The 13,980-nt window shown below is 43.7% G+C and overlaps 1 protein-coding gene across 1 annotated transcript in view; it reads left to right on the top strand.

The window, feature by feature from the left end:
• The window catches only part of CD2AP (CD2 associated protein), a 442,106-nt gene that overhangs the window by 275,974 nt on the left and 152,152 nt on the right, over positions 1-13,980 (top strand). Inside the window, 2 exon segments of the mRNA XM_030198789.1 lie at positions 12,390-12,426; positions 13,234-13,296. Of these exon segments, the coding sequence (XP_030054649.1) occupies positions 12,390-12,426; positions 13,234-13,296 (100 nt within the window).

The raw sequence follows: 13,980 nt of genomic DNA on the forward strand, positions 1-13,980 counted from the left end.
TAAAAGCTTTGCCTACAGCTTTCACCTAATGCAGTGCTCCTTTGAAGCCTGTTTTCAAGCTTGGTAGTCCTGAGGAGTAAAAGCTTTGCCCCTAATGCTGTGTTCCTGTGAAGCCTGCTTTCAAGCTTGGTAATCCTGAGGAGTAGAAGTTCTGCCTACAGCTTTCACCTTTGCTGCGGTCCAGTGAAGCCTGTGGCCAAGCCTGTGAGTCCAGAGCCTCCTGTGCCTCAGCTGAGATTCCAATCGTCCACCGTGATTCCTTGGTCGCTGTATGCAGAGAGTGGCTTTGTGCTGTGCTTGGGACTGTGGGCTGGATGACTGGGAGTGCTGCAGGTACAGCGGCTGAGGCCACGTCTCGAGGTGTCTCTGGACGAGAGAGCGGTGCTTGGAGCATGGAGGGGTCCATGTGCACTGTTTCTGGCCCTTGGGTGCTGTGCAGGGCCGTTGAGTCTTTTGCCTTGGGAGCATCGGCTCAGGTTTGGCTTCATCACCTTGCCTTGAGAGCGTCGGCTTGGGCTTTGTTGCTTTATCTTGCTTGCCTTGGGAGCATTCAGCTGGGGCGCCTCAGTGACTGTTTGCTTGTCTTAGGTGACACCCCTAGTCTTCTGTGAGCAGAGTGGCCACTTCTTGCCTCTACCTGCGGTGCAGGTCCTCAAGAGGTTCTTTCTTTTCCCTTTGTTTTGCTTCTGCTCCACTCTGGTTTTGAGGGAGCTTGCCGCAGTTGATCAGCGGGTCATCTGAGTGTGCTGACAGAATGAACCCTTTTCTTAACCTCTGTCAGCCAAGTATTGCCTGTTTGTCTTTGTCCCGCTAGGGCGGGCCCTTTGCCTAATCTATTGTTTTCTACTGTATTCCATATGTTTGCATTGCTCTGCTAGTATTGAGGGGTGCAGCTAGGCTGCTTATGTTTGATTTCCCTATACAGCTAGGCTGTTCTACTTTATCTTTACTGTATACTTTATGCTTTGCATTGTGTCTACTAGTAGTGAGATGCGCGGCTAGGCTGCTTATGTTTGATTTCCCTACACAGCGCTACTTTACCTTATTCTATGTCTTATGTTTGCCTTGCTTCAGCTAGGTTAGACTGTATAGCTAGGCTGCCTGTTTTCCTTTCTGTGCCTTTTGGCTACCCTTTTAGCCTTGTGTTTTTTGCTACTAATAAAGCTGCCTCAGTTCATCTCCACTTGTGGTCCAGTCCAGTTCTTGGGAGTACTCTTAGTTCTGAGGGGGCTTGTTCTAACCAGAAGTGGTTGAGTGATTCTCACGCGGCCACCTCTGGGCCAAGGGCTCACAAACGTAACACCCCTCCAGTCTGGAGACCAGCAAAATCTTTCCCTTTGCACAGGGCCTATCTCAGATGGTCCTGGTTCAGTGGAAATCCCTGGAGGGCATCCTCTGGGGTACTAGGCTCCTTAATAAACTCTACCCTCTGCCGTGGGAGAGCGTCAACAAACTTTAAGGGACCTTAGTCATTGTGGTGACTAAGAAGTCTATCATTCTAGTAGAGGGAGGTGTGGGCACTGAGGAATGCCCATGACAGAAAGTGAAGCAACTTTTGAACAAGCCTTTACTTCCTCTGCCTTTGGTATTCAACCTTCTGTTTTGGAGACTTCATAGCTCGGGTATGCTTTGGTGGCTGCAACAGCTGTTAGAATACCCAGAAATGGCACTCCTGGAATCTGGGGAGAGGGAGCATTACTGATGGATGTGTTTTATGATGTAGTTTGCATTTCTTCTTGGTCCCTAACATCTACAGTGGTAGCCCAGAGGTGGCTCTGTTTAGGTATTGAGCAGCCTCTTTTCCAGGGATGTTTGTTTTTTGGAGAGACCAGTTAAGAATATAGGGATCATCAGACCTAAGTGACTTTCAGAAGACAGTGCTCATGCCCAGTCTTTCGCTGGGAGCATATCCAGATCAAGAGAACATGCCTTGAGCCCCTCAGCTAGCCATAAGAGTCAGAGGGGGCATCCTTTTGTGGTGCCAGGAGATAGCATGATTCAGGCCCACCTCTGCAAGTTTGGCTCTTCATCGAGGAGCGGTCAGCCCCTCAGTGGTGCCAGTGGGAGGCATATGCTGTTTTGAAGTGATGCAGGTTCACTCATGATGAAATCAGTGAATTCTGGAGATGGTACTGCATGGTTATTCTATAGAGTTTGCGAGGCAAGTTTCCAATGCCCTTGTGGCATCCGCTTGTGGTTTGCTTGCAAAGTGAAGTGCATTCAAATCACTCCTCAACATCCATTTCAGTTGACAGTGGTACCTGTTTCTTCGAAGACAAGCAGGATGGTATGTCCACACTGATGGATGATGTCATCTTACAAAGGCCTGCATAGGAACTGAACTCTAGCAACTTACAGAAGTCTTTAAGGGCGGCACACCATTCATGTGCGTGCCTTCCACCTGCCACAATCGCAAAGGACCAAGCCATTTTCTTTTCTTCCAATGAGTGGTAAGGTTGTGTTTCTTTACCCTCTTCTCAGCTCATGTCTGTTCTCCTTCGGAACATTGTTCTGTTTATTTTCTACTTTTTGTAAGTGCTTGTGCAAGGCCAGTGCTTCAGTTTTTTTGCAATGTCCCTAGTTAGGTTATCAACATTTATTTTTCTGCAGTTTAGTAGACCCCTTTAGGCCATGAGCTTCCCAGTCAGGAAATTCTTTTACAAATCAGCCCATTTGATTTCACCTTGGCCATTTTTCTCAACATGTCCCTTAACAATCTGAGTGGTTTAAAGAAGTGCACCTGATGTGGTAAGCCCATGTCCCTTATGGACACTCACAGTTGTTGCTTGGGGCCCAACCATAATCACTGTCTTTGTAAACTCTCTTCTTGGATGCCAAATGTGGGGCTTACAAGTCATCAGAAGCAATGCGACCTACATTTTGGCAGCAGCAAGCCTAATCCATTGACTTTGGCATCGGAGATATCAGTCTCAGTGGCTCCCAAAGCTGCTTTGGACACGGAGGATGACTCTACATCTAGGTGGTCTCTGCCTGCCTCGACACGGAGTGTCAGTAGTGGCTATTGGAAATCAGGCATCCTCCAATCCCACCCTGAGGACAAAGAACGATTCATTCTTATCAACACCAAGGGATCCTAATGTTAATGCTGACAACAAGTAAGTATATCAGATGGTTCAAACTGACCAGTATGTCAGCTCAAGAAACAAAATCATTTTTGTGTTGCAGATAATTCTTTTGTATCTTCTAAGTAGCAGTAGTGATTAAATAATTGCTGCTGTTGTGTCACGTCTGTGGCCGTGACCACCCTCATACTTACCCTGTTTCTGGGAGTCAGTGGCTGTGCTGGCTTCTGCTTGTCTCTGTGTCTGTCTCTGTCTTAGTTTCTCTCTGGCTCTGTGTGCTGATTGCCTTACTGAACCTCACCTGTGTGGGCTTTGCCTCTTCCAAGATGGCTGCCGCTTCCTCCTCCTTGCCAGTATCCAAGATGGCTCCCACTGTTCCTTCCTATGGGATGACTGCTTTGTGTGTCAAGCCTCTGTTTGGTTGCAAGGTGATTGCTGCACCTGTGGCTCTGGTGTTGAAGGGCTTTATTAGTGACTTGAAGACTACAGTCCTGGCCTTTGCATTGCCTTTTCCTCCGCAGTGCCTTAGGTCCCGAGGTTAGTGTGCTGTTAGCACTGTTTGCTTTCCTTGTCTTGTGCGCTGTGGGTTTTCTGCCCATCTGTGTTTATTGCTCTGTGGGGTTTCTGCCCTTCTGTGCTTATTGCTTTGTGGGTTTCCAGCCCTTCTGCTCTGTGGGTTTCCAGCCCTTCTGTGACCATTGCTTTGAACCTGCCTACTGCCAGAACCCGGACAGTTCCTGCTTGTTTGCCTTGCCTTCGCCTAGGTGCTAGGGGGGCACCTCTGGATCTTCATTCCTGCTGTTCCTGTAAGCCCTACCGGCTGCCAGAACCTGAGGGCTCAACCCGAGGGGGAAGGCAGCCAAGTGTAGGTGAAGACTAGGTCCAGGGTGTCCCAGTTCCGCGGGTTCCGCTCCAGTGTATTCCAGTCCAGCGGGTTTCACTTCTGTAGGTTCCTGTCCAGTGGGGCCACTCCTGGGTGTCCAGTCCAGCGGGCCCCACTCCAGTGCGCACCCGTCCGGTGCGTTCCAGTTCCGAGTGTCCCGGTGTAGAACTCCAGTCCGGAGTTCCGGTCCTGTCTTGTCTCATCTCTACCTTGTAGGTGATCTTGCCTGCCACTGCCGCTCCACGGTAGTGGTCCAAGGACTCACGATACCAGTGCTCCCGGGGAAGAAGCCTGACAGTGTGCCAATGTCCTCGTGCACGCGACAGAATACGCGACATGTTGTAACCTAGAAAGGAGAGATGGCAGAGTTAACTTGATGACTACTGAGAGCCCATTCCTTACCCCATCCTACACGTCTCCCTTATGATAACATAGTAACATAGTAGATGATGACAGATAAAGACCTGTACCGTCCATCCAGTCTGCCCAACAAGATAAGCTCATGGTATAAGGTATGATACTTATGCTTCATCTTGATTTGTCCTTGCCATTTTCAGGGCACAAACAATAGAAATCTGCCCAGCACTGGCCTTGTTCTCCAGGTATGGATACTGAATCTGTCCAGCCATGATCAGGGCACAGACCGTAGAAGTCTGCCTAGGTCTGGCTTCGCTTCCCAGTTAATGGTGTTGCCATCTAATCACTGCTAAGCTTGTTTGGTTCCACGCCTTCTATACAGGATTCCTTTGTGTTTATCCCACACATTTTTGAATTCCGTTACCATTATCTCCACCACCTCCTGCAGGAGGACATTCCAGGTATCTACCACCATCTCCATGAAAAAGTGCTTCCTGATATTATTCCTCAGTTGGCCCTCCTGCAACCTCGGTTCATGTCTTCTAGTTTTACCATCTTCCTGTTTCTGGAAAAGGTTTGTTTGTACATTAATACCTTTCAAATATCTGAACATCTGTATCATATCACCCCTGTCTCTTCTTTCCTCCAGGGTATTCGTGTTCAGGTCTTCAAGTCTCTCCTTATACCTCTTGCGATGCAAACCCCATTCCATTTTTGTCGCTTTTCTCTGAACCACTTCGTCTTTTTATGTCCTTAGCAAGATATAGCCTCCAAGACTGAACACAATACTCCAAGTGGGGCCTCACCAATGACTTTTACAAGGGCATCAACACTTCCTTTCTTCTCCTGGTTATACCCTATCTACTATCCTTCTGGCCATGGCCACTTCCTTGTTGCATTGTTTTCGTCACCTTGAGATCCTTGGACACCATCACCCCAAGGTCCCTCTCCTGAGCTGTGCTTATCAGTCTCTCTCCTCCTATCTGGTACATCTTCTTTGGATTTCTGCACCCCAAGTGCATCACTCTGCACTTTGACATTAAACTTTAACTGCTAGTAAATATAATGGGTTTTCCCAAAAAAATATCGGTTTCCCTTTAAGTAAACCTCTTGATTTAACAGAAACCAGAATGCAAATATATATTATTTATTTAAAAAAAACAATAATATAAACTCAAATGTACATGTAAACTTTAACTGCCAGACCTTTGACCATTCTTCTAATTTTTGGAGATCTCTTCTCGTGGTTTCTGCTCCATCTGGGGTGTCCATTCTATTTTCTATCTTCACATCATCCAACAAAAAGGCAAACTTTTCCCTCCAACCCTTCAGCAATGTCTCTCAAAAATATATTAAACAAAATTTGCCCCATTAGTGATCCTTGAGGCACTCTACTACTCACCTTTCTCTCCTCCCAGTGGATTCCATTTACCACCACCACCTGTCTCTTCTCGGTCAACCAGTTTCCAATCCAGTTCATCACTTTGGGTCTTTCAACTTATTAAGAAGTTTTCTGTGAGGAACCATATCAAAGACTTTGATGAAATCCAAATAGATTACATCTAGCACATGTCCTTCATCCAGTTTTTTGGTCACCCAGTCAAAGAAATCAATCAGATTTGTTTGGCAGGATTTTCCTTTGGTAGAGCCATGTTGTCTTGGATCCTGCAACCTGTTGTTTTTTTTTTTTATTTTAGTTACATTTGTACCCCGCACTTTCCCACTCATGGCAGGCTCAATGCGGCTTACATATACAGGTACTTATTTGTTCCTGGGGCAATGGAGGGTTAAGTGACTTGCCCAGAGTCACAAGGAGTTGTGCCTGAAGTGGGAATCGAACTCAGTTCCTCAGTTAGTCCACCACCCTAACCACTAGGCCACTCCTCCACTCCACTCTAGAAAGTTAACTATCTTTTCCTTCAGTAGTGGCTCCATTATTTTTCCTACCACTGACGTGAGGCTTGTTTCCCACTTCTTCCCTGTCCCTGTTTTTGTGAAGAGGGACCACATCCGCTCATTGCCAATTCTGCAGAACCTCTCCCATCTCTAAAGATCTATTAAATAAGAGGTCCTGCCAGGATTTCTCAGAGTTCCCTATAGCTTTGTCCGTTTTCATATTTATTAGTTGTTTATAAACGCTTTCTTTTGTGAATGGTGCAATATCCACTCGCTTCCCAGATATATTCTCTGCAGCCATGTTTCGGTTTTGTCTGAAACTGCCAGTGTATTGCAATTTTGGTTTTATTTGAAACTGCCAGTGTATTTTCATTTTGGTTTTGTCCGAAACTGCCAGTGTATTTTCAGTTTAAACCAACCTCTCCACCACCACCATCACCACCAAAGTAAGCAGCATGGCACCTTGATGGCCCTCTCCTCCCCACTCCCCCATCACCACTGAAAGCTACTGCTCTCTCATGGCCTACTTTAGAAGCTCTTGTGGTCTAGTGTCCTCACTGGGGAAGGAGTGATCCCCAGTCGTTCTTGCCCATGCTAGATCCACAATCAAATTGCTGTTGTGGTCTCCCGTGACAGGCATTTTGAGATTGGAGCCAGCATGGGCAATAGCAACTGAGGATTGCTGCTGTCCATGCTTTCTCCAATCACAAAATGGCTGTCAGGAAGTTGTGGCAGCCGTTTTGACTGCAGAGCTCGGCATAGGCAAGAGTGACTGTTTTCCTGCCCCTATGAGGCCACTAAACCACCAGGGCTTCTGTGGAGGACCTGCATGGTGGTAGGGCAGATGGTGGCTTTCTGTGGAGGAGGCCAGGGAGGGGGCCTTGAGACTGTGCGCCTGCTTTTGGTGGGAAGTTTGGTGGGGGGGAACAGACTGATGACCAGTTTTGGCTTTGGTTTCAGCCAAAATATGAGTTGAATTTCAGCTACTGATTCGGTTTTAGCCAAAACTGAAAACCTTGGTTTTGGTTGCACTCCAATTTTGGTATAGCGCCTGAAAAAGATTGTAGTAGTTGTGTTAAACTGGTTTCAGTCCTTCCTTCAAAGGCATCAGTAACGTGTGATAGAATGAGTTTTTGAATAGACAGCCTTATGGATCCTGTCCAACAATGCAATATTGGCTTATAACAACAGTCAGGGAGGTACCAGAAGTGGAGCAGTAGCCTTGGAGGTTACTTTGCTCTTCCAGTGGGTGTGGAAAGGCATATGGTAGTCTTCTGAGCAGCACACATCATGGATATGGAGCATATACAAGCAGATTTCCTCAGCTAGAATGTTTTGAATCCCAGAGAATGTGATTTGGGGGTGCAAGCCTTCTAAAGTGTTATCTGTTCCTGATAAGGTTATCTGGTTCCTGGAAGAACATCATATGCCATTGGTTCTTCAGTGAACAAAGGGATTCAAAGTCCCAAGGTATCAACATGCGGATACATCATTGACCACTGAAAGAACATCTATACGTGTTTCTGTTATGGCCCCTCATCAAGCAGGTGGTGGACAGAATCCCAAGACATCCTGCTGTGGTTATTTTATTGGCCCCAAATTGACCACGACCATTATGGTATGGAAATTGCTGATGGGAGAACTTCCTAGGTTTTCTCCATATCCATAGCTACTAGGCATCATGGAGAATCTGGTTTCCTACCTGCGTATGGCTTGGCCCCTGAGAAACATAAATTGGCTTGAAAGAGTTGTTCAGCAGCTGTGGTTTCCACACTGTTGGAGTCTGGCAAGTCTTTGAGGTCAGATAGCAGCAACAGGAAGTGCTTGCATATCAGGAAGAGGTTTTGTTGATTCAGGCCTTTCTTCAAGTTTTTTTGGAGCATGATCTCCCTAAATTCTCTTAATGTGCAGGTGGTGGTATAGGTTTGTTACTGAGGAAGGGTAGAATGCTTCTCCATGGCACCCATCTGAACATTGAAAGTTTTTTAAAAGGAGACCAACATTGCTCCCTCTTCCCTGCCCTGATACACACCAAGTGGTGGTACTGCAGTGGAATCTAGCTATGATCTTAAGGTTTTGGTGGATCCATAATTTTGAGTATTTGAAGGGGGCAATTCTTAAGAAGGATTTGTCACTGATGACGTCATTTCTGGTGGTGATTTGCTTGGCTACGCTGGTGTCTGAATTGCAGGCTGTGTCATGTAGAGACCCCTATTTCTCCTTCCCAGTGGATTCCATGCCTTTGCTTACAGTACCTTCATTTTTGCTCAAGATGGTATCTCTATTTCATGTGAATTAGGCTGTGTTTTGTAGCTTTCTTGATTATTGTTCTGGGCTTGGCTGTGTTCATCTTGATGCAGCTTCTGGCAAAATGTTGGCCAACATTGGTGGAACCTTGCTGAACACACTTTTGGTTTGCACTGAAGCACAATTGAATATATATTTTGTGATTATTTGCATTCATTAAGTACTTTTAAGGTTTTGTAGCCGATGAGGTAACTTACCCTTTGAAGTCCAGAAACTAACTGTTTATTCTGGATTGGGTTTTCTTCTTTTTCTATATTTTTTGTAGTTTTACAGGAATTTAAGTTTTTTTGTCCTTGCAATGTTACAATCTGAATTGTGGATTGCTTAGTGGAAATTTGTGTTTGGTTAGACATAATTTCCCAGCCCTCAGGGGGGCTGGGATCCAGAATGTTGCTCCATAAGGTTGATCTCTATTTGTAGTTTATCTATATTATTGAACTGTAAGGTAGTTCCATAGGTTGCCCTATAATTATGATCATTAATGGTGATCTTTAATGTTGATCCATGATGTTTAGTATTTCAGATCAACTTTGCTAATTGTATACTGGGGTGTTCCAGGGCTGCACCATTCCTTATGTTAGTGATGTTGCTGAAAGCTCAATATTCTCTGTCTCTTTTTGCTGGTTGGGGGGGAGGGACATAGCTACTGATCTGGGGTTTTCCAAGCAGGAATCAAGGAATGAGAATTATCAGGCAAAAAATTTCACCATTAATAAGATGATGAAAAAAAAATAAAGGAAGTTCATATATTTTTTTAATTTAACATACTAACATAGTGAACAACCGCAGGTAAAGATCTGTATGATCTCTCTGCTGTGCCCAATAAGGTGGTTAGAGTTGTAACTGCCTCTCTGCAGATTACATTTCTCTATGTCTTGTTTGTGTGATGGTCATTTAAGTTTTACTTTGATTCCCACAATTACATTTCAGGTTAACCTGTTTATCATTGAAAATACTAGATATTTGGTAATTCAGTGGAATAAAAATGAGTGCTGAGTAATACTTGAACAGTTGTCATGATTATTTGAAGATTAATATGATTGTGCCATCACAGTAAAAAAAAACTGTGTACAAATCTAAAGGCTATAAAGGAAGATGTTATCCAGTTCTAGTCCTTAGAAGCCGCAGACTGATATGTTGAAAACTGTTGACTATACATGAGAGTTTTGCATGTAGTTGAGGCAGAGGAGGACTAGCCTAGTGGTTAGAGCACAGGCTAACAACTGGGGAAGCCAGGATATAAATTTAGCTGGTGCTTCTTGTTACTTTGAGCAAGTTACTTCTCCATCCATGGTTTCTGGTTAATATTTTAGATTTTTCCACACCTCCATAGTGGTTCTATTTGGTTACAGTTTGAATTGTAAGCCTTCTGGGGACAGGCATATAAGCAGTCTTTTGGTTTACATACCTATTCTCATGTTCTGCCATAATACTTAACTTGTCGGGTGTTTCAAAAGTATACATTTATTTTGTAGCTTTGAGAAATGTTTGTGCAGTCTTCCTCAGCTTATTTTCCCCCAACACACACATTCCTTTTTATTCTTGTCTCCTCTAACTTATTCTTTATAAACATGTCCCCAGTCTCCCAACGCCCATCCCTCCCTCATCTCACCTCAGCCTCCTCAGTTTGAAAAATGGAGGAGCAAGACTCAAACAAGCTGCCTCAGGGACTGAGGTTCTTCTTTATTCAGTTACAGATCCAAGCTGAGATGAGCTAGGAAAGAAAGGCTCAGTTCTCTAACCCCATCCTTAACCATATTTGGTATGCTCTGGGAAACTCCCACTCCTGGAGTCCTTATCAGACAACCTGTGTTTAGAATGACTACTGAAGCACCTTATTCACTGAATTGTCCTTCCCCCAGCTCATCTCTCCCTTCCATATATAAACCCCCTTATCCTTCTATCATATCTCCCCAAACTCTGTCTCTCCAGTCCCTTGCAATGCTGTAGGCACCTCCCCTGGTGCAGTCATCATCCTCTTGTACCATATGGTTCTCTAAAGTGTGAGTCGTGCTGAATGATCTAAATCTTATGCTGTTCTCAAAATCTTATGAGAACAGCACAACACATCAGCACCACATGGATCATAGGTTGCCAGAGTCACATGGTGCTGCAAGTAGATGGTACCAGCTGCTTTTTAATCCTAGCTCCTGCCTTCTGTCAGCTTGGGAAAATTTTATGCAGGAAGCTCATAACTTTTACACCGTAGGAAAATTCTGTGCAAAATTATTTAAGTACTACTACTACTTATCATTTCTATAGCGCTGCAAGGCATACACAGCGCTGTACACCATACACAAAAAGACAGTCCCTGCTCAAAGAGCTTACAATCTAGATAAGACAGTTAAACAGAACAATTAAGGGTAAGGGAATAAAGAGGTGAGGATAAAAGGACAGGGCAAGTGAGTAGTGGTTAGGAGTCAAAAGCAGTGGTAATGAGATGGGCTTTTGTATTTTCTTAGTAAAGAATGTAAATACAACTTGAGCAATTGCCAGGTTATTTATGGTGGTTTGGGGACTGATCATACAAATCTTTTATCATAAAGAATTTGGTGTGGAGGGAGGTTTGAGGAGAGCAAAATGGCACTCAGTGACTGGCTACCTGGTGCCCAGCCAGATTCTTACCAAATATCTATGGTTTGGTTATCGATGTTGATGCAGTTTCTCCTCCACCCCCTACCACTGAATGTGTCATGATCCACCACAGTCCCAAAATAGAGAACTGCCTTTTTAAACTGCGACAAGTTGCTTAAGATAAAACAAAATTTTTGCCTCTGCTTTACAAGGTAATATAGCCTACCCAAAAATTGAGGGTAAGGTGACTGAGTTATGCTCAACAACAACAAAGGTTTCCTAACGGGGCCCTACTTTGAATATCACAGATTGGGTGTGCAAACCTTTTTTGTGCCTTTCTCTAAATGACTTAGTAATAAACCTGAATCTCAACTGAAAGGAGAAAGGCCAACATTTTCAATCAAAGCCAGCTAGCCATATTTATTCAGTTTCTAGGAGTCTTTATGGCAGGGATTTCCAAACCTGGCTTAGTAAATATGCTTATGATAAATTTTCATGTGCTGTTAAGACCATTGCTAGGTTAAATAGCACCTCAAAATTTTTGTCTTCCTCTCTCAAAGTTGTGGCTAGTGGCCCTCCAGTGTAGCCATTTGGGAGTCTTGGTTTGTTTCCAAGTGCAGTCATGCTTGTATCCAACCTTGCCCCATGAGTGGCCACTCACCTTGCCCATCTGTCCCGTGTACTGGGACTGTAACATATGCAAATCTGCCTCTTACATATTCATCATGAATCTCTTAAATTCAACTGGCATACGGAGTAAGTAAGAAAACATCATCTGTGGTGCTAGAAAATAAGAATATACAGTTTTTATTGGAGGAGAGAAGCTCTTTTCTTGATTTAAATACATTGTAAGGTAGAATGAAAAACCTTAATGATTTTCCTCCAGGAACTTGTCCAAACCTTTTTTAAAACCGGAAACGCTAACCACTGTTACCACATCTCCAGCAAAGAGTTCCATAGCTTAACTATTCGTTGAGTGAATAAATATTTCCTCCTATTTGTTTTAAAAGTATTTCTATGTCACTTCCTTTTGAAATCAAGCATAAAGTAAGCCACATAAGTTATCCGGTTAGTGACAAACACAGATATAAAGCACTGATGACTATCCATTTTTTTTAACATAATCAGCATTTGAAAGAAATATTCTTATGGACAAGTATTTTCATTGTGTATGTGTTTAGGAGAAAGCAGTTCACAGTTGTCAGCATGCCAAAGATTTCTTGGGAGATCAAAAATACTGTGGTATCTTTTATAGAGAATGTTAATACTTTACTTTGTTCCTTCTGTAGAAGCCAAAGAAGCCCCCACCACCTGTAAAATGCCTAGGTATGTAAGAATTGTACATTCACCAAATGTCTGTGGTTAGTGATATGAAGGAAGAGTGAGAAATGGTTGATTGATGAAGTAATGAATGCAAAAAAACTTTAAATTAGTTAGCAGTTAAAATTTTTTTTAAAAGTGTTTGTTTCATTTCTTATCTGGTTATTTTAACACCCCTCCTATCTTCTCCACAACTCCATTATATAGCATATTCTGTGTGCTCTGTTATAAATCGAAATGATACCTCAGTTTGCAGCAATAGGTGCATTTTTTTCTATGTGAAATATCAGATATTCCCATTTAAAATGGAGCAGCAATTTGATTCTTGGTATTGCTGCTGTAACATAACTAACCACATTTCTATAGTTTCATATTTGAGAAAGAAGTTAATCTTTTTTTTAATATAATGGCAATATTGCATTAATAATTGAACAGTGAATTCCCCAAATGGGGGTTGCAGATAAATCAGGGATGTTGCAAGGGATGTGCTAGGCAGGTGCTGAACTGGAGGAAGAAGGGGTGCCATATCATCCTTTGAGTCAGTCTGAGCAGAGGACCCAAAAAACAAAGAGGACACCAAAAGCAACTCTTAACTGTGGCATCCTTTGGTCCAGCGATTAGCTTGATAGTAATTTAAAAAGAAATACACCTTCTATGCACATAATATAAAGGAGACCCCAAGATTTTGCAGCGTAATCAACAGGAAACAATAGAGCCAGAAAATGGACAAGCTTATAACTTTAGAAATATGTGTATAGAGCAGTAGAGTACCTGCTTTGTAAATGTAATTCTTTCCTTCCTTTTTTAAAATAGCACCAAAATCAGAGCTTCATATTGGAGAGAAGAATCTTCCTCTTTTCAAATCTGAAGACAAGGGTAGGAGCATTTTCTGAAGAATAATTTGAAAACCTGAAATGTGGTTCAGATTTCTAAATATTTGCTACTTAATAAAGACACATAAAAACCTGTTATGTAATATTGTACTTAGGGTACAACAAAAAAAATATATATAATGAGATGAGCCTTAAAATATGTTGTTTGTTTGCATCAGTTGAGGATCCAGTCCAAGCATAAGTACTTTCTCCGAGGACAAGCAGGCTGCTTGTTCTCACTGATGGGTGACGTCCACGGCAGCCCCTCCAATCGGAACACTTTCTAGCAAAGTCCTTTGCTAGTCCTCGTGCGCCGATGCGCACCGCGCATGCGCGGCCGTCTTCCCGCCCGAACCGGCTCGTGCCGGCCAGTCTTCTTTTGTCCGCGCTCGGTACGGTCGTGTTTCGCCGTTCGCGCCCCAGAGTTGACCTCGCGCGTCGTTTATCGACTTCGTTCTTTAAAAAAAAAAAAAGGTGTCGGAGGGAGACCTTTATGGTTTTCTCCCCTCCCGTACTTCTAGTTTTGCCTCGGTAAGTTTTCTTTCGTCGTCGGGGTAGGCCCTATTTAGGCCTCGGTCGAAGTTTTTCTTCCTCCTATTTTTGCGGTGCCATTTTCACCATTTCGAGTTTTGATCTCGCCGGCGCGATTTTTCCGCCCATGACATCGAAGTCTTCCAGCGGCTTCAAG

This window comes from Microcaecilia unicolor, chromosome 3 (genome assembly GCF_901765095.1).
Source record: "Microcaecilia unicolor chromosome 3, aMicUni1.1, whole genome shotgun sequence".
NCBI lineage: Eukaryota > Metazoa > Chordata > Amphibia > Gymnophiona > Siphonopidae > Microcaecilia > Microcaecilia unicolor.